General features: G+C 44.2%; 1 protein-coding gene and 1 long non-coding RNA gene across 4 annotated transcripts in view; both read right to left on the reverse strand.

Annotated features, from left to right (window-relative positions):
- The window catches only part of RNF181 (ring finger protein 181), a 293,004-nt gene that overhangs the window by 40,189 nt on the left and 227,137 nt on the right, over nt 1-25,678 (reverse strand). For both annotated transcript variants that reach the window (XM_069619039.1, XM_069619038.1), the window contains exons 2-3: nt 15,974-16,077; nt 15,475-15,599 (exon numbers count right to left, since the gene is read on the reverse strand). In XM_069619039.1, the coding sequence (XP_069475140.1) occupies nt 15,475-15,599; nt 15,974-16,059 (211 nt within the window). In that variant the 5' untranslated portion in view covers nt 16,060-16,077. The remainder of the gene's footprint in view (nt 1-15,474; nt 15,600-15,973; nt 16,078-25,678) is intronic.
- Nucleotides 10,676-13,775, reverse strand: LOC138492077 (uncharacterized). Of its 2 annotated transcripts, none has more exons than XR_011276138.1 (3): nt 13,139-13,775; nt 12,458-12,572; nt 10,676-12,324 (listed from the first exon to the last, which is right to left on the reverse strand). It is a non-coding gene; the product is annotated as an uncharacterized lncRNA (long non-coding RNA). The 2 variants fall into 2 exon arrangements; XR_011276137.1 differs by having other exon boundaries at nt 12,688-13,774.

The raw sequence follows: 25,678 nt of genomic DNA on the forward strand, positions 1-25,678 counted from the left end.
GAGGTTCCTGTGCCGGTAGTTTAGCATAGAGGCTATAATTGGACGTGGTGGGGCTCCGGGAATTGGTTTCTTTCTGCTTGGTACTCTATGCACCCTTTCTACCACTGTGGACATCCGCCCCACTTCGTCCAAAATTTCCCCATGTTAGTCAAGCCGGACCTGCATGTGGTCGACTTTACATGTGAGAGTATCCATCTTCCAATCCAGGGACTGTATGCTACACTGCAGCTGATTAAACATTTCCTTGATGTATTGAAACACTCCCGAGGGTACTGGGGGAGCTCATCTTAGGGTCCTTCCATCAGCATATCATTCTTTGCTTGAGAGAGGGTGAAAAAATGTAATTTAGACTGCTGCTTGTCTCCTTTACCTGATTTGGACAATCTGGTATTGCCCCAGCCCTGAGCAGCAGAAAACAGTATGAGTGATATCTGGAGTTGTCAGCCTTCCACTATCGGACTCTGTGCAATTGCCAATTCTTCAATCTGCTTGCGAGTTATTCCGTCGCCTTCCTGATCCTTGCCTTATGTATGACGGCTACTCCGCCCTTTCCTTCAGCACCTACGGGTCGGCCCTCAGAGCTCTGGAGACGAGCGGAGAACTTGATTCTTCGCAAGACGGTCTGCTCGTGAGGCCCTAGACCCAGATCTCCTTGCTGCAGTATAGTTGCCTCAAGGTCTGCTTCTAGTGCCCCCATCTCCCTGCAGCACCTGCCCTTCGCAACCACTCTGTGCACGGCTCCAGAAAGCTTTTTGATTATCATTGCGCAAGTTTGTTCCCAGGATTATGGTTGTGGGATATATCAGACCCGTGTACCACTATGGTACCCCTGAAAGTGTGCACAGTATTGTCCCTCCAGGTATTCAGGTGGCGGGATTCGGGGTATAAAGGATACCTCAGCAGTCCTCCCTTCCTGGCAGGGGTTCTCCCTGGTCGATTTATTTAGTTGAGGTGGCCGCAGGTGTTCGCCTGCATGACCAGCTTGCTCCACCCAACGTTCTGAATCCAATTCATGTGTTTACCTGTGAGTGGGCCGGACCGTGGTTTCCTTCTGCTGGCTGCAGCCTTGCTGTTCGGGTATCCCCAGCGGTGAAATGGAGGATACTATTCTCTACGTCTCAAGGAGCCTTTGCCGTGTGTCCATACTCGTTAACTGTGGCCTCCCTCTGTTAGCAGTGTCCGAGTCGTCGTTCCCTGCAGGGCACTGCGTTATCTGAACGGAGCACAACACACTGCACTCTCATGTTTTCTTCTGTCCGAGCATTCATTGAGGGCTGGATTATGCACCTCGCCTGCAGCCTTCTCCCACTGGCTGTGAAGCGTTGGCACGCTCCGCACCCGGGGCGCTATGAAGCCCGGTCTTCTCTCTGCGGGGTGCCAGTATCAGAGTCTGTGGATCCCAGTGAGGGCCGCGCCGGCCCGCACCAATCCAACGAGCCAGCGGCTGTCCCACACCGCATGGCAGGTTGCTGTGGGTTGCCCGTCTTCATGGAACCTGCAGGGAGCCGGGAGTGCCTGCGTATGTCGGGGAACACAGCCCGTCCCTGTCTCTGAGGCGCTGGCGTCGCTGCAGGCTTCCCCATTGTCTGGCGGTAGTTTGCGCAGTGCGGGATGATGTGACCGCATCGCTACGCGCCTGAGGGCGATTCCTCCCTCATAGGCGCTAGGCCCTGTGCCCCGCAGCCCTCATATCCACGATCCGTTTCTCCCCACGTAGAGCACCGCTAATCTTCAAATTACACCCCAGTGTTGGTGTCCCAGGCTGGCCAGGAACCGTCCAGAAGATCGCTGGATTTAAGCGAGCTGTGTCGGAACTCGCAGGCTCGCAGCCATCCTGGTTGGGCTCTCAAGCGCTCTCAACATGCTGTATTAATTACATCAATTTGGATTAATCCCCCGTTGTAAGAAGTGGCCTGAATGAACACTTAAATTCCATGAGAAATAAAATATTTCTTTGAGGTTTATTATCACAAGACTCACAAGCATAGCCACAATGCCAAGAAATACAATGCACCACCAGAGAAGAGGTGTGGTAATTGAGGCAGATAGCCACAAGGAGAACATGCAGCAGAAAGCTGTGCAGCAGATTGCCAGAAATACCTAGTGGGGAAAAAACCAAACTGGATATGGGACTCCAAAGACATTCCAGATCACTCAAGCATTGAGAGACCCAGAACCTGCCAAACTTGTGATGGAAAAGAGAGCAATCTTCGGACACACTGAAATAAGCTAGATTGAGCTAGTATACAATGTTGTTTGGTGAGAAATTGGTGATTCCTGAGAGATAAGGAGGCAAGTTACTAGAGCTCCTCCAATACCGAAAAGGTGACAGATACATCTGGAAAGAGAAGCCAGGAAGAAATGGTAGAATAAAGCTGTGGAGCCAGAGTCAGAGTCAAAAAGAGAGCCAGGGAGATGGAGACAAAACATTGCAGGAAAATAGAAGACTAATTGTATATTGGGAGTTAAAGTTCTAACATTCCAAAAGCCTAGTGGTTTGATGGGCCAACAAAAGCAAATAAACCAGAGACTAATTACATATTGAGAGCGATTGTTCCGACACTGGAAAGCAGAAGACCGTGATGATGATAAAACCACAAACTAGAGAGGAGTGAATATGGGAGATATGATTTTAACACTCCAAATGCTTAGGGCATGGTCGCTGAAAAAGCCAAGCGAACCAAAGAGTTGTGGTTCTGACATTCTGACACTACAAAAGACAAGCTCTGGGGCACAAAAAACCCTGTGAATAATTGCAGCCTGAGTTGTGGCTCTAACCCACCGCGGGTCTAGAGCAGGGGTGCAGACACAATATGGAGAAACTAAGACAAAGATTCTAACGCCCAAAAAGATCCTAGAGCAGGGGTGCTGATAAAACTAAGTAAGCCTAAAAGATAGTGTTGGGACTGCTGACTCTAGTACATTGCTGTTGAAAACTAAAAGGGAGTTAAAGAATAGTACAGAGTGACAACTGTGAATTAAACACTTGAGGGAGATAGTTGACACTGAAAATTAGAATACAAGCAATAGAGAACTGCATGGTGGGAGTTGTTGTCTAGATACTCCCACAGAATACTATGTAGCCACTGTTAAGTGAAAGGAAGACGCAAAGAAAGCCAGACTGGCAACAGAGACTAATGTTTACTTTGTAGCAAATAAAATTCAGACACAATGAATGGCATGAATACATCTCCAAGACCTAATGCCTGAAAAAGCTGTTACGGGCCATCGATACAGTGAAAGATCTGTGCAACTTTGAAAGTCAAGATCAAGGTGGAGCAAAGGTGCCAACTGATCTTGAACACAATTCAAGCTGACAGGTAGAGGGATTTGAAAATTGTGTTTTAAAAGCAATATCTGCAACGCTGTGGGCTAGGACAATTATAATGTGGAAATGTATCCACGTGTACATACATTCCCAGAATGTATCTATACTGATGGTTATTACTTTCTTTTTTACAAGTATTTTATTTGTGTTTTCATGATTTTGTAATTAAAAAAAATTCAAACGGCAAAGGAGTCTGGTCTTTGGGGTGTTTAGTCAAATGTGCCTCAATAGGGCACTTCAGCCATTGCAGCACAGCAAGATTTCTGAGCTTGAACATTATTCAAGAGAAGAAGTAGAGCACTCTGATAATTGAAGGAAACTGTGAGACTCTCTGGGGTGATAGGTCGCTCAATGAATCAATCTGCTCGCCTTTGCAAACAGTGGGAAATAACTTCTCAAGGCTTTCCTGGGGCAGCTACAATTCTTCCACTTCAGATAGGTTTGGATTATCTACATCACATTGTGAGAATGAACCGCATCACAATAGATATAGACATGGGCAAGGGATACGTTGATATATGCTAAACATTTTTGCATGGATCTTTTATGGAGTGAAACCGTACATCTTATCCCCTGGTTGAATTATGTGACAAAATGTGGTCGCATAAGTGTAAGAAATGGTTTGAAACACCTCAACTGATTCCAGAACCAGTGTGAGTGAATTCCTTATACTATCCCCACTGCACTGTACAAATCTACTAGTTGTCCTGGTCCACAATATTACACCACTGTATTTTAATTATGATGCTCACTTTGAAATTGCTTCCTATCATCCCTGTAATCGGGAAACAGGCAGTTTTGGACCCCACTTAATGGTTTTGCCCTGATGCAATTGAAACCATAAACCAACTTTCTTCTTTTCTGACAAATTATGATAAATAGAGAAGACAAGACAATTCCTATTATTACTCCTCAAGGGTAGCAATTTTTGGCAATGAAGACCTGCAACAACCTGTTACTTGTCCCACAAGAGGCAGTATCCTGGCATCTATAGTCTTTTAGGCATGGTTGATTAGGGAAAAAAACACAGTCTACTCGTGATGCAGCAGATAAAAAACAGAACCCATGCAGGTTTAAAATGCAAGGCTTAGAGGGAGCACTGTTGTGCAACTAAGAAGATGGGCGCTGCCTGGAAAGCTCTGGCGACGGCACTAATATCCTCTCAATAATTCTGCGACCACGTTCTCTCCCGGAACTTGTGGCAAGGATCCGTGACCATGAGAGGCAGCGTTTGATCACAGTGTCGGCCAGCAATAGAACCTCGGTGGGGCGAGTGAAGGGGAACACTGTGGCGGCTCAACATCCCAGCCCCAGTGAGGTCTCCACTGAGAGATGTTGGCTCGGGACGGAGCTTGTGAAGGGGACAGGGACCTTGGGCAGCAGCCTGACACCAATGCCGTGGCAGTATATGAGGGGCGCGTGGCTCCGTTTCCCCAGAGGAAGTGTGATGGCCATGTTGTGTGACACCTACTGTGGTACCTGGCTGGAACGGGAAGGAAGGCAGAAGAAGACTGACGTCAGTGCTTTTCCTCTGAAAGCGGAGGGAGACTTCTGAGGCTGCCGAGCACCATCAACGCCCACAGTTGAGGTCCCTCCTGCTGCTACAACCCCTCAGACGTGGCTCCTCTGAGCGTGAGTCTCCTACATCGGAGCGGGAGGGATAGCCCACTACCAGCATGGCCACGCAGCCCCTGCAGAACGTCAATACTGCGCACGGCTCCCCTGGTTCCCTGGGGAGAGTCCAGCCTTGTCAGCAAGACGCTGAATGCAGCAGCCCACCTCCCGCCCACACCCTGGGCCTGGATACCACGCAATCAGCACCCTACAGTACCCCACCACAATGGTCCAAAGTCTTTGAAAATAAATTATAGAGTGTTCAGTCTGTAATATTCCCTGTGCATAGTCAGCAGCCTGTACTCAACTGGGCTGTTGGCTCAGTGCCCCCTTACAGTTTCCACCCTATGAGGCCTCCCAGGTCTGTGCGGGTCTCCCAACTTGTAACCTCTGCCACCTCCAGCTGGGGGATCCCAGACATGACGGGGGGAAGGATCAGATGCTGGGGACACGGCGCTGTGGATCTAGTGCGGCTGGGGCTGAACAATCACACCAAAGGCCCCGCACTGAAGTTGGAACAGACCCCAAAGCCCATACAGGGGGGTGGCATAAGCACGCAGCTCAGACCCATAACATAATTTGCAGCACCTCCTACTGCCCCTCTGGAGGGGGTGCTACTGGTGATAAAGGCGGCACCACCCCAGTGGACGGTGCAGCAGACCCCTTACGCAACCCTACTGTAACACGCTTGTCCTCGTAGTGGGGAGTATGCCTACACTAGGCCCGATGTAGACCTGCGCTTATAGCTATATCCCGGGCCGTTAAAACCCATCATACCCGGGATGCATCAGTCATGCAGCCCTATGGCAACACTGGACTTTGCCCTGATGGACTGATCCTTGCTCATCGGGGGGCCCTGGATACTCACCATACCAGTGCGCTACTAGACCCCGCACAGCACTTTGGATGAGCAGCAGGTCACAGAAGCGGCAAAACACAATGGTCAAGCCTATAAAACAGGCAAGAATTGACCAGTTTGCACGGTCAGATCAATCACAGCCCTCCCCACCACATAGCTGGTCAAGTGGCAAAGCGAATAGAGCGCTCGCTTTGACATCCGTGCAGAGCTTGCTAACCCAGGTTCGAATCCCGGCAGGGCCAAACTCAGCCTTTCATCCTTCCGAGGACGATAAATGAGCACCACACACCGTGGGTAATAATAAGCAGTGCTCAGATACCTGAGCGTTCGTAGCGCTATATAAATGTGAAATTCTTATTATTATTACTACAAAACTGCCTCAATGGCTTACATTGAAGGTTCCAAAGGTGATGGACAGGACCACAGAACTGAGTACCGTGGCCCCGCCATGAGTAGCGCCCTGGCCGCCCCTGATATCCGCAGATACTGCAGGAGTTGTTGAGGGTTTGTTAATGGGGAATGCTTGGAAAGAGGTGCGGGGGACATGGGGGCTGGTAGGTTTAAATTTTTGGCGTGGGTGGGCGTGGGTGGGTACTGAGGTCGAGTATAATGGAAGTTTATTTGAGCTAGTCTGTATTGGGGATAAGGGGGGGGGGCTCAGAGTTCAGCGCAAAAGAGAACTTTCTGATTCACGCAATATACCATGGTAGTGCACCGTCCAGGTGCCAATGTACAAACCAACCATGTCCGATCTATAAAACAAGAAACACAGTTTTATTGTCTGCACCATGGGAACACCTAGAACAAGGCAGAAAAAGGACAACACATTGTCAATAATGTCATGGAACATACGCAGGTTCACTAACAAGAAGAAATGCTGGTTAATAGCAAATTATAGCAAGAATCATTATATAAACATACTATGCCTGCAGGAAACGCATCTGGCTCGGGAGGCAACCCTCCCTAAGTTGGTGGGTTGGTGTGTCCACAGGTACCGCTCCTCTTACACCACACACTCCAGGGGGGTAGCCGTTTATATACACTGTTACTTGGAATTCAAGCTGCACAAGCAGATTGGTGATGAGGAGGGGCGTTGCATTATATTAGCCGGGGAATTCTCCGGATCAAAGCTCCTATTAATAAATATATATGCACCAAACACTGACTCTCCTGATTTCTTTCACCAGTGTGCAAATCATATCCACAAGTTCCCAGGCTAGGACATCTTATGAGCATCACGTTAGAACTATATAGGTCCTCCACAGCACAGCAAACTCTACCACGAGCAGCCCAGGTGTGGTCAGCTATCGCTAAATATCACGAATTGCGCGATGTATAGCGAGAAAAGCACCCTACAGACAGGGAATACACCTTTTCTTCTAATGTACATGGTAGTTCGTCAAGAATCATTACATTGTGACCACCCCCTTGGTTAGGAGCATGGTTAATCTACTGCCCCGAACCCTTTCGGACCACTCCCCAGTTTTGATTTGCATTGCTGGTCTAACGGGGCCCCCCAAAACAGCAACGGCAGTGGTTCAGGGTCACAGCTCTGGATGACATTGCGTTCCGAGGGGAAATTGGCCAAGACATACAGTCCTACTTCCAAACCAATGTGGGCTCAGTGCTTGATCCGGGGTGATCTGGGAAGCCTTTAAAGTGTATGTCAGAGAATGCTGTATATCAAAAAAGGGGATAGTGCTGAAAGCCCTGCAAAGGTCAATGCGAGTGCTGGAAGCAACCATTAAGGAATTAAGAGACTCAGCAGGGGGCCCAGGATACGGCCGAGGTGCGCAATGCCTTGAGGGTGCAAAGGGAGGAATTGCATCAATTGGCAATCAGTGAGGAGAGATTTCTTGGAGACCCTATTGCTGCAACAAGGTATGAGGAGGGGGACCATCCCAGTAGGACGTTAGCATGGGCAGTTAAAAGACAACAGCAAGTGATAACCCTTATTAAGGCGGTCGAGGACCGGAACAGGTGCCTCGTTAAAGACCTTGTAAGGATAAATAGCATTTTTCGTATTATAATTGGATTGGCTATATACATCCTGCGCCAATGTAGGGCATGATACTATAATGCAATACCTAAATAAGATAGCCCTAGGATGGCTAAGCCCCGACCAAGGGGAGGCTCTTAATGCACCCATACCGGACAAAGAGATTTGCAAAGCAATACTCTCCATCCATAATGGAAAGGCCCCAGGGCTTGATGGAATAACGGCTGAATTTTATAAAACCTACTTAGATTACCTGCTCCCTTATCTATGCGAAATGTATGAAAGCGCCCTGTCCACGGGTACCCTCCCATACTCCACAACAACTGGCCTGGTAACATTGCTCCTTAACCCAGAAAAGGATCTCCGAAAATGCACATCATATAGGCCAATGTCCCTAATTAATACTGACAACAAAATAACAGCTAAAATACTGGTGGACAGACTTCTGCCACACATGCTAGAACTGGTCCTCCTGGATCAGGCAGGCTTTATCCCCGGTCGACCAACTGAAAATAATCTAAGGCGACTATTTACACCCATACATAATGTCGACCTAGAAGTACCCATGGCGGTGGCAGCGTTAGATGCAGCGAAGGCTTTTGATTCCATCGAATGGCCATTTCTCTTCGAGGTCCTCTGCCGCACCGGATTCGGCCTGACATTTATACATTGGATCTGCTTGCTGTACACAGCACCCAAAGCGGCAGTATTTACAAATGGTATGACATCAGAGTACATCTATCCAATGCGGGGAACACGGCAGGGGTGCACCCTTTCCCCGATCCTGTTCGCCCTCGCAGTGAATTGCTGGCCTGTCATAAATGAGAATTCCACACAGAGGCATACGAATACATTTGCATCTCACTGTTATTTCCCTATAGTCAGGCAACATACTACTGTACGTTAAACATCCTAGACTGAACCTACCCCCACTGATGCAAGAGATAGGTATATTTAGATTTGGGGAACTCTCAGGGTTAAAAATGATTGGAATAAATCGGAAATGCTGCCCTTGACTCCATGCGTCCAACAAACAGACGTGGGAGAGAACTTCCGCTGGTGCCCCCAGGGCATAAAGTATCTGGGTGTCCTTGTGACCCTATCAGTGGGATATCACTACAAAGAAAACTGGCTCTAGAACTGCTGCAGCACAGAGTGGATTCTTGGATCCTCTTAACAATTTCCCTAGCGGCCCGCATTGCACTAGCTAAAATGGTTGTGCTGCCCAAACTGCTCTATATATTTAATAATGTACCCATCTGGCCCCCGATTCATTTCTGGACTTGGGTCAAAAGTTTAATGATACGATTAGCCTGGGCGGGTAGGTAGGATAGGGTATCCTACGACACCCTCATGTTACCTTATGAGCAGGGCAGGTTGGAATATCCTGACCTAAACTTATACTTCCTGGCGGCACAGATCCAATACATTGTGGGGTGGAGGGCTCCTGCCACCGACCTCCCTCATTCTTTATTGGCAAGGGCAGTTGTGAGCCCGAACAACCTACTTGGGACGCTCTGGGGTACCCGGCAAAAGGCGCCACGGACTGAGATCTAACCTATAGAAGTCACATGTAGAGCCTGGGAGCAGATTAGCAAGATGTCCTGTGCTGGGATCTGCCACTCCCCGGACTTCCCTATATACAAAATATGCGGGATTCTGCTCACACATGAGAGTATTCTGGATACACTTCCAGAAATTGGGGGGCCAGTCTCTAGGGGATTTAATACAAGATGAGCCGTTCGTAACGTGGGATACCCTGAAGGCCAAAGGTGAATGGACCGTAGTGAATATGCTCCTGTACTTTAGATTAAGAGAGGTGCTGAGATCCAAGTGGCCCGAGTTCCCCCATGCCCTCACCCCCCACTCAATTCTTCAATACCTGCTCAATCCACAGTCCAGCAAGAAACTGGTGTCAACCATTTACAGAATGGTCTGGGGAGTGAGGGTGGTGGGCGTACAGACATATCGGAACGCCTGGGAGAGTGGTAAGTGAGGAACATTGCAAACAAATATGCATAAAAATATGCATACAGACACGCAACCTGTCCCTAAATAACCAGTTTAGATTAATACACTATACATTTCTACACCAGGCCTATTACTCCCCGGCCCGTTTGTACAGGTTCTTCCCCGAGAGGTACCCCGTCTGAAAAAGATGTAATGGAGTCCATGATGATTTTTATCACGTGGCCTAGTCCTGTCCACGTATTAGACCTTCTGGGGGAAGATCGAAGAGGTAATGTCTGAGATGCTACCAACAACATGGAACTACACACCGGAGCTGTGGCTAATGGCGCTGATTGGGGAGGGACCTCGTTCGAAAAGGAAGCTGCTAGGGATGACCACAGTGACGGCCAGATACATGATAGCTAGAACATGGGGGAAATGAAATGCACCTTGTTTTTTGAGATGGCTGGAATTCATGAGTAAATGCGAGCAAAGAGAAACCCAATATGCATGAATGCTCCCAATCAGTAGCAGACCGATTGACTACTGGCCCCTTTTTCGACATGTATTATTCAGAGCTGAAACAAAATATGCAGACAGATGGGGAAATCATGTAATAAAGTGACCTAATGCATTAACAGAAAGATGCTGCACTATGGAAGAAAATTTTAAATATGTGCAAAGGGGTACGTGGCAAGGCGGAGCAGGCCCGTTGATTTAGGCCATCCATTAAACTATGAACAAAGGTGAACCTGGACAATGACAGAATGATTCCCACAAACCTAATGAAACTAGACTAAACAGAGTGAATGGACTAGTATGTGTAATATTATATGCACTGTACCAGGAGCCCGGTAGTGAGGGGGGAGTTACTGTTATGGCATTATGATTAATGTTTAACTAACTGTTATGTAAACCACTAAAGTTAGTTTAAAAAAGAAAATGCAAGGCTTAAAAACAAATTGTAAATGCTTAACATGCTTATGCTGGCTGTATACTTGTTTTAAATGTTGCTTGGATGAGAGGTTTATGCATTTTTAATCCCAGTTAGAAGCATTGCTTAATTTTAAATATGTTTTTGGCCATTGGCCACCTATTCGCTTTAACATACTCCACTTAGAATAAATGATGTGTGCATCAGCTGCTTATGAGATAACCTGAGGAATATTGCACTTAAATGCTAGCGCCAGGATGGTTTTTTATAATGGTTGTATTTAAATAAAGTTTTATACTATTTTGTTTTACTGATCATTCTGCTCACGTTTAACAGTCTGTTCTATAATGTTTCATCTAACTGATGCATCCATTAATCTGCCTAAAAGTATTTTTTCCACATAATTATTTTTTAAAATATATTTTATTATTTTCCAAACACCACAAAACAACTTACAGACATTGTGCAGCATTTCCAATGTTACATCTACTCATTTGGCTGTATCAAACTCCCCCCCACCCAGCCTATTCTACTCACTATGTCTACACATGATATGCATTATTCAACCTGAACTTCGCGCCTTATCTCTATCCCATTAGTTGTGATGGTGTTTGTGCCTGAGCTTGGGTATCATCCCGTGTAGGTGGAGCCAATTCCAGTATTCATTGTTTCCAGTCCGTTAAATCTATGGCTCCTGTTGGCCACGACGGGATGCTTCCTGCCATACTGCAGTTCCTGCCAGTGCCCATTTCTGGAGTTCTCTCAGCCACACGCTTAACACTGGACCATGATGAGCTTTCCACCCCATTCCTATCCTGCGCTTTGCTAGGATGTATGCTAGATCCCTCAGTTTGCTCACATGTCTAACTTGCTTTGGCCTCGAAAAAATTCCTAACAAGCACGTCTGGTTCTGACGTCAAGCCCACCTTAGTTAGGGTCCACGCCACTCCCTCCCAATGTTGGTGTATTTCCACAAATGCCCAGAACATATGTATCATATCTGCATTAACCTGGCCACATTTAGGGCAGGCTTGTTCCTTTGCATTACTAAATTTTGCAATCTTCTCCGGAGTTAAGTGTACTCTGTGAGTGAAATATAACTGGATCAACTGTAATTTAGCGTTTCTGGACACTTTCTTATGGTACCCCATAGTCCTACGTAATATGTAATACAATAAAGAGCAAGATGATACGTGTTGTTTACTTGCCTCCAACCCCCTCACACAGGAACTCTATAAGGTTTTCCAGCATCACTAGTCCTGAAAAAATGGACCGTCTGCTATAACTGATTTACACAAATGTATAACAAGTTTATTATTCAAATAATTCAAACTGAATTTAAACAAAAAACACTACCCTCACCTAACAGTGTACTAAACATTAAAAAACAAATATAAAACAAATATAAAACATCAGATAACTTATTTATACGACACAGAAGATATCACATAACACACAAAAAAAATCTCAATGTGTCACTAAAACAACAAGTATCCCAACATGTTTCTGTTCTTAACTGCCCAGTTCAGGCGAACATTCTTCAGGGGATAAATTTGAAAGCATCCACTAATCTCTTCCACACCGTGTTGAAAGGGTAGATTCAGGCACCCAAGAGGGTAAAAGGAAAACAACCTCCAAGCCTGTAAAAATAAAGGAAAGGAGAAACCTAATGAGTTCCAAAGAGGGAAGGAAGTACTACAAAATGTAAATGGAGACATGGCACAGGGATTATGCCACACTCACAAGGGTCCCAAAGGGCACCCGCAGATTTACCTTTAAATGGTGAAACTTCAAAGCACGTCACAGGATGACAAATTTGCTGGTTTCCCTCCAAATGAGAAATCAATACTTCAACAAAGCGTCACAGTCCGTTAGAGTATCGCCACACCTAAGTAAGACAAAACCAATACACAGAGACCACATGCTCTGTTATATCCAGAAATCACACTGGCTTCAATACCACTGCACATAAAATCAAGGCTCCAAATAACAAAGTGAATTACCTCCACAAATGTAGGGATCAAGACTGCAATTCACAATTCAGTAATGAACAAGTTGAAATGGAAACATCCATACGATCAAGCAATAAAGTACAGAGTCAATCTGGAAAGCAATGGGAACATAACAGTAAACACCATTTATCTGGCATTACCAAAACCTCAGCTAACAACATGCCGTCAACATGCACTAGAGGGCAAACAGAAGGGGGTGCTTATATTTCACACACGTGAGGAGACCATGCATTATCTAATGTGTAAAGACAACTACTCAGCGTCCATGCTGTCCAACCTCCACAACGTAAAAGAAACGCGGAAAATGGATAGCCACACAACATGTGTAAAATAAGTGTAAAATAAAGTACCCCAACCACCAAATAATGCAAAAGGTGTCCCGACATGGAGACAATATCATGCACAGTCACATCCAAAGGCGAAATGCTGGTAGCGTGCTCACCTATACACATGGAGGGGTTTATTCACTCCACTTGCAGCATTCAAACATACTCGGCCAGCACTCGATTCAGAGGAGCCATGGCTGCTGCACAATCTCAAAGCGTCTATGGTTGCGCAGCAACACAAAGAAAGGACTCTGTTAAAGCGTCTATGGTTGTGCGGCAACACAAAGAAAGGACTCCACTTCTCGAAGTTAATCAGGAGTACAACAACCAAGGGGGCCATATTGGAACAGACCCAGGATCAACTGGTGTAGAGGAGTTTAGTGGACACTCAGCGCATCAAAAAGATGTAAATTGCACTAACTTCATCAATTGAACTAAAAACCAAATTGTTCACCAAAATTGGGTGCCCACATGGTATATCCATCACACAATGTCCAAAATTATATTTGGTATTGAAGCCAGTGTGATTTCTGGATATAACAGAGCATGTGGTCTCTGTGTATTGGTTTTGTCTTACTTAGGTGTGGCGATACTCTAGCGGACTGTGACGCTTTGTTGAAGTATTGATTTCTCATTTGGAGGGAAACCAGCAAATTTGTCATCCTGTGACGTGCTTTGAAGTTTCACCATTTAAAGGTAAATCTGCGGGTGCCCTTTGGGACCCTTGTGAGTGTGGCATAATCCCTGTGCCATGTCTCCATTTACATTTTGTAGTACTTCCTTCCCTCTTTGGAACTCATTAGGTTTCTCCTTTCCTTTTATTTTTACAGGCTTGGAGGTTGTTTTCCTTTTACCCTCTTGGGTGCCTGAATCTACCCTTTCAACACGGTGTGGAAGAGATTAGTGGATGCTTTCAAATTTATCCCCTGAAGAATGTTCGCCTGAACTGGGCAGTTAAGAACAGAAACATGTTGGGATGCTTGTTGTTTTAGTGACACATTGAGATTTTTTTTGTGTGTTATGTGATATCTTCTGTGTCGTATAAATAAGTTATCTGATGTTTTATATTTGTTTTTTAATATTTAGTACACTGTGTTAGGTGAGGGTAGTGTTTTTTGTTTAAATTCAGTTTGAATTATTTGAATAATAAACTTGTTATACATTTGTGTAAATCAGTTATAGCAGACGGTCCATTTTTTCAGGACTAGTGATGCTGGAAAACCTTATAGAGTTCCTGTGTGAGGGGGTTGGAGGCAAGAAAACAACACGTATCATCTTGCTCTTTATTGTATTACATATATCTATATCCCCGTTGGTGGAGTAGGATGTTTTCATGTTAATAGGGATTCTTTATACCTATTTAAACATATTAACCCCATAGTCCTACTCCAGGTCGCATCCGACAGCTGCTCTTGCAAGTTTACTTCCCAACATTGCTGCATCTGTGATAGGTTGTTATATGGACGAGCCGTCAGTGTCTCATATAATCTCGACACTGCGTGTCCACCCTCCGAGATTCAGGATGTATGCTAGATCCCTCAGTTTGCTCACATGTCTAACTTGCTTTGGCCCCGAATGAATTCCTAACAAGCAAGCCTGGTTCTGACATCAAGCCCACCTTATTTAGGGTCCACGCCACTCCCTCCCAATATTGGTGTATTTCCACAAATGCCCAGAAGATATGTATCATATCTACATTAACCTGGCCACATTTAGGGCAGGCTTGTTCCTTTGCATTACTAAATTTTGTAATCTTCTCTGGAGTTAAGTATGCTCTGTGAGTGAAATATAACTGGATCAACTGTAACTGTATTATATGGACGCACCGTCAGTGTCTCGACACTGCGTGTCCACCCTCCGAGATATCATAGAGTGTTTCAATTGTTTCATCTTCTGCCCATATACCTTCCGATCTCAGCCACTTAAGATTTATCCTATGGAGAATAGCAGCATAAGTTATGTGTTGCCCTTTCCGTACTCCTGTTTCTGAAATGACCTTGCTAAAGGTCATCACGCTACCATCTGTCATTATGTATCCCAATGTCGCCACCCCTACGGTCTCCCAGTATTTCCGAACGCTCAACTTGAGCTGCTCATCCCATTCTTTCCACATAATTATCTAACTAGGAGTGACTTTTGTATGTGTGCCTTTTGGAATTTCACTTTGTGAAGTAGATGAAGTTCAGCTGTTCTTTGGTGGAACCTCTACTTTATATTAAGATATATGAGGGATAGTGAACTATTTGTACATTGTCTTTATGTGGCCTGCATTATTGTGGGGTTTGAAAACTGAAATAGAGTATTTGATAGAATCGGGTGTAGAGTCCCAATAAAAGCAGAAACTGGTTATTCTCTTTGGAATAACTGTCTCTTTGGACCAGAACATACATGTGTTTAATCACCAGATGGGGCTGAGTAGTCAGTGGCAGGTCATGTTTAATGGATTCCTTACCTGCCTGTGCTGGACTTATGACCACCGAAAGAAGGTTCTTGACGGTGTCCTTAGCCGCAGGAGGAGGCAATCCTTGATCCCAGTCTGCAAAGTCCAATGGGCCATCCTCAAAATTAATAAGCGTTCTGTAGGAAGTGGAAAGGCAGTGTATGGGAGGTAGCAAAAGAGATAGAGATGAGAGAGATAATGGTAGGTCCAAGAGTTAGCACAATTAGTTTCCTGAGCAATGTGCCTCAGAATAAAACAGAAATTCTTAATATACAGAATTTTCAATAGGTTTTTACAATCTAACCGTCAGAGAACTCAGAAAAACAAGGTCAGTAGTACACAGTGAGGAACGTCAGTCCAAGATGTCTGAAAATGTGTATTGAACTGTACACTTCAACAAACCTTCTCTGAGCCACTGTGATAGCCTGCAACAAACCACTGCTACAGATACTTAGCATGAGCCACTGCCCTGCTTCTCTGAATCTATACTTTCATTCATGAATGTACCAACCTGGCAAGCTCCAGCAGGGCATTGCGTCGGTATTGCTCCTGTGGATCGGTCGGCTCACAATTATGTTCATCGAAGTATGACGCCATGATGTTAAATGCAACAAACTGGGACAATAAGAGAAAGCGAGCGGTTACATAAGTGTGCAGTCTGGGATGCATGACTCTGTCTGAGATATAACAGTTAAGGAGGGTTTACCAAACTAAAATAGACAATTAAACCTTGATATTTCTTTGCAGTTTTACAGGCAAAACAGGAATAGGTTTTGATTCTGCAACAAAACCCTTTAAATAGTTTGTGTAAACATTTAATCCCTTCTCATCGCTTGCTAAACCACACCTGGCCCCAAACTCTACATCCAGGAATGTGTGTAACGTCTGCACTTCTCATGCTAGCTCAGACCGGAGTCAGTGGCCAAAAGGGACCAGAGCTGCCATAAAGAGAATCTCTTCAGTCAAAATGAACAAGGCCTCTATATGAAACATAGCCCGCAACTATAGGTCAGGTAGTGACAGTAAATCACTCTGCTTATGGATATTGTGAGCGATTGTATTATGAAGGGTGTATGCTGCACACCATGAACCCATTCTGGAAGAAACGCAACCAACATATGGTATACTTGCATTTATTTGACAAAAACCAGATAATATAAATGAACAGCAATTTTAGTAAAATGGAAAGAATGCAAGTTATGAATCACAATTATATAGGAATTACATAGGAACGTAAGCCATTGTGCGCTAGGTATTCTGGAATACCGTCACAGTTAGGGCCCACGACAACCTCGCACCTGACACCCCTTTCCTGGAACTGGCCTGGCCCCTCACTGGAACCAGCACAGAAGTGGGATGTGACTATCTAAGAACCTCTGCAACTGGGGCGGAGGTTAGTTCTGGGCACTTCACACGTGCACCAGTGAAGCCCGCGGACAAGTCCTTCACGATTAATGTGCGCATCCACTCTTATTGGGCACGCCGGTCAATCAGAGTGATGCAACCTTCTAGAATCTTTGCAAGGTGCATAACATGTTTTTGATGGAAAAATCCAATTCTGCACTTACCCAACCTGCTCTTACACCTCCATGGCTGGGAAGTGTTCCTTAGGAATGCAGTCTTAGCAACATCTGCCAAGGTCAGTGTGCTTTCAGCTTTGCTTGCCTTCTCTGTTCAACCCAGTGTCTGTTTATAGTGAAGTCTCTTGCAATCAACTTCATGAGGGCTCATGTTTTCTGTGATGAATATAGCTCACTGTGCTAGGTGTTTAAGCATTACTAAGCCATTTTATAAGGCTGTGATTGCTAGAATTTAGTACACACTTCGAATAAGCTATTACTCCGAGTCCCTAATGCAGCAGGCAATAGGCCTAATATGCAATATGGTTAGCTCAGAGGGTTTATGCACCTAGGCATGTGTTTTGCTCATCACACTACAACAATGTCCTCAGAACAACTTCATCACTAAATCTTCCGCTCCAACATTTGTTTTTAATCCAAGAAAGGTCAGAAATTCTGGATTGAACATTGTGCTTTAATTGAATGTTATGGATATCTGCCGACTATGCTGTCAAGCTAGGGCTCCTGATGCGTAGAGTACTTGCCCTTTTACTTCTTAAATTTAAACAAATATTGTTGGGTAAGATTTTCATAAACGTGAAAAATCTTCCTGACCTGTGTCCCTAAGTGAAGGGGAATCTTTTTTCCCCCTCACCTAGTCTTTTACTCTTTTTATGGGTGACAATTTTATGTCTCCATAGTGTGTGATTGGAGTTATAGTTTCCTATAACTTTGGACTGACTGTAAAGTACTACAGCAGCACACAGCATTTTAAATGCAAGCATTTCATTTTAATTTCTCTTGAATGTACTTGGGTGAACTACTGTTCCCAAGGGGTAAAGTGGGATTTCCATCCCCTTTACGTTTTATATAGTGAGCCAGCACATGCCACCTTATGTGGCGTGCTAGGGAGATACAATATATCACCTTGCTTACTTACCTAGTAACATTTCTGTTACAATTGCAAGTTTACTTGAATGGCTGGTGGCAGTGAAACTACTTTTATGATGTTTAGTCATTACTACTCACAGGATGTCTAAATCATCCGCGGTAAAGCACAGGAGGGCCACCATTCTGCTAGAATGGTGGGCTCGTTCTTTTTTGTCGCCATTTCTTGTTTGCTTGTTGTTACTTGGGTCTTCTTCTGTCGTCCTACGTGGGAAAGACCCTGCTGAAAGTGTTGCCTTCGGGGGGAATCCTTTGTATTCCCCGCAGAGGCTCCAGAGTGTCTGAAAAGGCAGAAAGAGAGGGAGGAGTCCAAAACTCTGCATCCCTTTGTCTTTCACCTTGCCTAAAAAGAATCAGTTCCCACTGGGGGACTGGCTTTCCTGATTGGACAGCCAGACCGTCCCTTTCTGTAAACTGCAGGGAAAGTTTACAGAAGTTGTGCTGTAGTTCCTGATAAATATTCCGATCCTGGAAGTGATTGACAAGTTGACCACTGGCATCAAATCCGAAGAGGAAGAAAAGACGTCTGTAAGGATTTAGAGCCTGCTTTGTAACCAGAGCCTGATGTAACCCTTCCTTCCAATCGACCTGGGGGTTCCAAATACAGGGGCTGGTGAGATCCACTAGTCTTGGAAAGACCTGCAAAACGAGCTATCCCTCAACGTGCTGTTACCTTGCTGCGCTGCAAACAGCAAATACTGGCGGACCTCGAGCCTGGGTGCAGTGCAGGAGCTTATGAAATCCAAATGCACTCCTGCTTGACCTCGGGAGACAAGATTCTAATCCTTGAGGTCCCCTCTCCAGAGTGCAGGACTGAGACAGTGAAGAGAATCCAACCAACGATATTCGTTCTTCATCTGGTTCCTGTAAAAGGGTGCCAAATCCACAGAGCAGCGAGAATCAGAAGAATCCTTTGTTGGAAGCCTCCCCCGTTGATGACTGCTGGCAGTTTTCCTTCAGTGTAACTTTTTTCAGTCTCCAGACCAAGAACCCAAGGACCGGATCCTGTGCTGCTGCATCCTGAAGGCATCCACCCAGAAGCTCTTCTTTTCTCCCAAGGTACTGTGTTGGCTTGGTAATACTTACCTTAATTCTTGTTTGCATCCTGTGAGGCTGAGTGGGTGATTCGTGTAGTTGGGAGTTTGTACTTTCCATTCGCCCAGGCCTAATGCTGGATCGCATATAGGGAGCCTTCTATGAAGTTCCTGAACGCTTTGAACTAAGTCTGAAGCTAATACTTGTGTGAAGAGATATCCTCTGGAACTCTGACTTTCCTGCAACTGAACCCTATCCTGACCTGCCTACAGCTGGCTGCTACACCACTAGGGTCCCTCTTCTGCCTCTGAGAAAACTAATTCCATAGACTAGGGAAGGACTTTAAAAGATAAGGCTTCTGTCTTGAAAACTATAACAAGTGTAAACGTACTTAGTTGCTAAAGAGGTTAGCGTGGTAATGGTATCTCTAATGTGTGGTAACTGTATCTCTGTAATAGAAGTTACAAAGTGTCATTAAGCCAATACTTACCTTTGAGTTGCATACTGCCCCTCTAAAATGTGTATATAGGTTATTTTACTCTTGAATGGTGTTTCCCCCTTTTTGAAAAGTAATACGTGTTGGTACTGTTATATCATTTCTAAGGTGAATAAGTGTACCGACAGGGTTTACCTACCTTGAATAACAGATTGTCATTCTTAAAGTGCATTATTGGGTTTTGCTTTCCCTTATCTGATTATGGCATTTCTAAAACAGCCTTGGAGTTAATACTTGTTTAGTTGCTTGTAGCCTCTATAAAAAGTATATCAGTTCTTACCTGTGAATTGCTGAATGCCATTCTGAAAAGTATAATAGGTTCCTTACTCACCTTGAAATACATTGGGCCCGATTCATAGAATAGGGTGCATAGAAGGCTGTACTGTGGTATCGTTCACCATAGATAAACGGCATTTGTTTACAAGTTTGACAATTAAGCTACAGGATATTACATGAAGGGGTTTTTGCATTTCTATACAACAGTTTTTGTCACTGTGTTCTATGCTTTGAAGACAGGCATGTCTTCAATGTTCTGACATTAATATTTATCATATAATTTTAACGCAAATATCACTGTATTATTAGGTTGAATCACTAGTGAGTTACTATTGTAAATTGTTGATATTTATTACAGAAGCTTTTCTTGATGGAGGACCAGTCCGGTCTGAAACACGATGGCCATTATCATTTGCTTCCATTCCCAGCCTAGGTTTGAGTCAGGAACAAGGGGAAAAATGTGCATTTGCTACAAATCATTGGCTAGTGATATTTGACTCGCTACAAGTAAGAAGTGGTCTGCTGTGTTTCTGTATAGAATTGAGGTGGTAAGTAACTTTTTTATGGCTGGTTATTAGCTTTCAACTTGAATTTTTGTCCCCTGATCTGGAGTATTAAAGGTTTACAGACAAGGTATTACAGAGCCTAATCTTTGTATCGAGAAATCTCATTACCTGTACCTATTTTTTTCCATAAATATCACTAAATAAAGAGAATCAAATTATCTGGTAGCTATACCCGAAGGCCAATGCACAGCAATAATTTCCTTTTTTAGAAGTAAAAAAACATACAAGAATAATTATGAACACAAATTAAAAGATAAACATGTGTCAGGACGTTTAAGATGCAGCAACATTTGTATATGAAGAACCTGGTCCAGAATCCACTGCAAACATACCACTGACCATGAACATAAAGAAATGTTTTCAAGCTAAACTCCCATTCACTACTTCTGCATGCTTTACTTGCTTTCGCTATGAGGCGCTAAACTATTTCTGATTCATTTTCCAACACTGACCATTCTATTTCGATTTGTGGTCCAGGTCACTCACATCTTAAACTCATTCAATTCACATTTTCAAGACGATCCACCTGTTAGGAGGTTTTCTCATCCCTGTGCACTAGCAAATGATTTTACACAGGGTACGGTTGTTCCTCCACTGCAGTCAGATTAGGATGCAGGACTCAGCCCACAGTGATCTTTTTCAGAAACACCTTTCAAAAACGTTTTTGTTTTTCTATTTTCAGATGGGCCTCCATGAAGAATTCCTCTTAAAGTTCTCTTTAGAGGTCTGCTGCATCATTACGGAGCATTGACTGCAGGCAAAGAATGAATACTATCCACATTAATTCACTAAAAACCTGAACCAAACATTTCATATACTAAAAAAAAAGGAAAAAATACTTTTTCAGAATTTTTTCTTACAATTACAGGGGGTACATAATACCAAATCACACAAGAGTAGATATCTAAAAAGTAATGTTGGAATCCTGAAGCAGACCTGGCCTGTAAACAGATGGTCAATTAAGCCGAAACAAGTCGACATCACAAATCTTTCCAATAATGTTTTTTTTCAAACAAAAGCTGGACTTTTATTGGAACATTTATGTTCTAGTTTTATTTTCTTATTACATGCAAATTTTCTCAAATTATAAATACCGGACCCCCTGAGTAGTGATCTTCGCAGATGATCACATGTTTTCACTTTCCTTTTCACAGTGATATAAGGACGCAGAAATTTTGTTTTTAGTCAGCGGGGGTAAACGCTTGATGCTGTGATCTGTGTTTAATCTGCAGGTTCAAATCCAGCAAGGCCAACTCAGCCTTTCATCCTTCCGAGGTCGATAAATGAGCACCAATTTCCATTGGGTAATAATAGTCATGTATGTAAATATGTCCTATGTAAAGCGCTTTAGATAAAAAAAAAGTACTATATAAAAAATGAATTATTATATAAAAACAAATTATGTTCTCGTTTCCATCTACATATTCTTTTTTTATGCAAATATGTCTTTTTGTATGGTAATTTGATGCACAAAACAGGGCATTTGCTACTTAGGAGAATTTCGTTTACATTTCTAGTTACTTACTCTTGGTCTCTTCCCCCAGCACTTTATATACTCTGAGAGCGGTAGCCTTCCATTGATATTCAGGGTGTGAGAAGACCTATCCAGAATTGGGCAACATTTCCACAAAGTCAACCCAATTTTCCTAGTGGTAAACATGGCTGAGCAGTTCAGGCTTAACTCTTAGAAGCAGAGCAGGGTGGTTAAATGAACAGTGTAACGCATATTTAATTAGTGAATGTACCCACAATATATCTATCTGATGTGCAAGTAAGTAAACTAATCCAATTGACAGGTACCTTTTTGAAAAGAGTTATTTCAGTGTCTTTCATGTGTGATCATACCAGTTATAGCCACCCGTGTAATGCATGGACAATCAGGGCCACTGGTTTACCAGGTGGTTTAGCTAGGGGCACTTCTGGACCAATTATTTTCTAACTGGGATACCTTATGCATTAGGGCTCAATCTTAAAAGTCCAAAACATCAGTTCTCCTTTAGCAGTTATAGGAAGTCAAGTACAATCTGTGAAATACTTTGTCAACTCAAAGTTTATCAGAGGAAGAGCCAGTCTCCAGGGGGACGCTGATAATTCTGGTAGTGATAATGAAGACATCCATGCATTTAGGCCAAATTTTGAGTCATTGCAGAAGAAGTCACGGATACTGGGGTACGGTGCAGCAGTCCAGTAGCTTGCAGCTCAGGCCCAGTTACCGGGAAATTAAGGTGGTGATCCAGCAGCACAGATCAGGTAAGCCTGGGGTTCGTTTGAGCACCAAGGGTCTTTGTTCAATGTCCTTTGTGTTTCTTCTTGTTATCCAATGATCTACTTTTTACCCATAGCCTGGTCGACCCATGCTCTCCGCCTCTGTGCCAAGCAGCAATGTGTATTCTGGGATCAAAAGGTCTTTGCACCATGCACGCCAGGACAGAGGGAGGGAACGGACCACCAACTTTCTGGTTCCCTCAGGTCTTGAGAAGAACTGAATCTTCATCAAGGTATGAGTGCCCTATCTTATACGAATCTGGAGTATGAACTCAGAATCCAATCACGATTATAAATCCTTTTGAACTTTTGGCAACACGCAAGCACTTTCATGGGATTCTTCCTAGGCAAACGCTGCATTGGATGCATGGAGGAGGCAAGCATAGCTCAGGGGCAACGCGTTTGTCTTGGAAGCAAGACAACGCAGAAAAAAACAGGTTTGAATCCCGATCCCACGCTTAGAAACCACTTTCTGCTATTAAGCGTGTTATAAAAGAACAATTATAATTATGGAATTTAAGGCTGAATCCACATCCTGTGAAATAGGATAGGACTTTTTGAGCATGCATTTGCCCCAGCCACATAGTATTTCAGTGGTAAATCTGCCAGAATACCGCCCAACACAATTACTGTTACAGTCACTTGGTCTGGCGAATTTACAGCTGGATTACAAGTGGTGGTGGCGTTCTTAGTCCCCATAAATTTGCAGCCCATAGGACTCAATGGAGGAGTTTGGCAGAATTACTGTGGCAGTAATTCTGCAGATTTTTCAGCGGAAAATGGATTTACCCCTAGCATGATGCTGGAGGTAAACGACCCACGTCTGGGCCAAACTCTCAGTATGGCGGTGCAGGAAAGGTGGCAGAGCCCCTAGATGCTTTGCCCCCTATCTCCACATCCCGCACTTATGAGAGGCTTAAGGCCTTTCAGGACCACATAAAAAGAGTTGTGGCCAAGCAGGGCCTCAGATTAGGATTCGTTTGTTGGAAAAATGAGACAATGAACTAGATCTGAAAAGCAAACCGCTCAGGGGCTCACATCAGAGCTACATTTTATGATTTTCTGTCCAAGACTGCACCCACAATCAATTTAATTCCCTTGAAGTATTCACACCACTATTTTACATCTGAAACTATTTCTGATTATTGCTAAGGTTGGTAGCTTTAAATTGGCTTGCCATCCAGTTTCCCCAAGTTCCTTCCTTTTAAAATATTGGCTGTGTACTTCCCAACTCCACTCTTTCTTTAATAAAGACCATATGACTACCACACCAATCTGGCTATCCGGCTTGCTTCTTCAAAAAACTCTAGAAATGTCACTATGATCTTCAGTGTAGACTGTAGCAGTGGCCTGAATAACTCAAGAGTCTTGGGCTGAGTCTAAAGGTTTTATTATTAATGCAAATTTGAACTGGTGTTTGGAGTAATCATCACAGACAATTGAATAGAAGCACCGGCTGAAAAAGGTATTTGCAAAAAATGGTGCTAGGGCTTTGCCACCATCTCTCTCAACTCTCGTGGGATTCCCGTTGTAGCTCAGGCGACCGTAACTCTGCATTAGTCATACAGGAGCTTAAAGCAGCTCCTGGATATCCGGCATTAAGCAGGAGCTACCACTGGGGAACCAGGAGCTAGTAATTAGCATTCCGCAAAACAAACTTAACATGTTGCTTATTTTTTATGACCCCCTCCTGCTTCACATGTCATATAAATATTTCCTAATGCGTATTTATAGATTGTAAATTGAACTATGTGAATTTGGGACAATTAGGTGTTTGTTTGGCATCAGTTGGCTAGGGGAACCAAATGTAGCTCCTGGTAGTGCCCAGCTAACCATACTCTTCTAGGCTACAAGCAGCAGCTAAATAGCTCCCAGCTCCCCCTCAATTTCGAGCCCTGGTGCTACCGACCGACAACTAATACTGTCTACCACTGCTTTTCTAATGGCGACTCCCTGAAAGCAGGCTAACTCCATCACAGACTTTCTCACTGACCCTACACTACCAAAGGTTAGTTCTAAACGGGTGGTGTATCTGTGTACCGTTTGATATTGCAGCCTTCTATAGCCCTTTACTATTCTGCTCTTTCCCCTGGTCTCATTCATCCAAATTCACGCACCTTTGCTCTCTCCCAGATCCTTCTCTCTCCAATGTTTCTCTCTCCTTCTGCCTGAATCTGCCTTCCGATGCGACTACCTTTTTTTTTCCTACCATTCGCCCCATCCACTCTACTATTCTCTTTCTCCATACTATTTGCCCTCTTTTTTTTTAATTTTTTTTTAATTTTTACATTTTTATTTTTGATGGCAGAGGTTTACAAAGCACGCACGAAAGGCAACAAGTAAACATAGCAGTCATAACATGGAGCAGCACATGGAGCAGCACATAAAACAGCGTCAACAGGCATAGCATATACAGCAGTGCATCACATGAAAAGAGAGGATATTGGGTCTCACAATGTAGACATAGGTCCCGACAGAGCAGGGGACAGTCCAGACTCGGGCGTATCCCTGTTCTGTCTGTTGAGATACGTATTGCCCTCTTTTGCACTACTACTGCTCTCACTTCTCCACACTTCCCTCCAGTGACTTCCCCACTACCAGTCCTCGCCTCCACTCTTTGATTATAATTATGCCCCTACTTTTTATCCTTCCTAATACTCCTCTCACACGACTACAACACCCGTGCTACTACTACTAATGGTCTCCTCCCAACCCCTACTACTCTTCCCTCGACCAAAGGCAGGGATATGGTGCCCTGCTTACCCTTTCACTACACTCACTCTCACTACTTTTTCCCCCTCCCAACTTTTTTCCTACATCTGTCCTTGCACCCTGCTCCTACTCCTCTCCTCTAGCCACTAGGGGTGTCACGGTATTAGTTTTATGACGGTACGATAACCTTTTTGCCAAATGACGGTATATCATGGTTATCGCGGTAAAGCAGGTAGAGTTAACTAATCTTAACAAATATTTTCTAAAAGGTCATAAATTGAAAGATTTGTCATCACAAACAAAACCAGGCACCCAGGGCCAGAATTGGGCTTTTCAACATACTTTCCACTGAAATGCCT

Source organism: Ambystoma mexicanum, chromosome 10 (assembly GCF_040938575.1).
Source record: "Ambystoma mexicanum isolate Mex_15411 chromosome 10, UKY_AmexF1_1, whole genome shotgun sequence".
Taxonomy (NCBI): Eukaryota; Metazoa; Chordata; class Amphibia; order Caudata; family Ambystomatidae; genus Ambystoma; species Ambystoma mexicanum.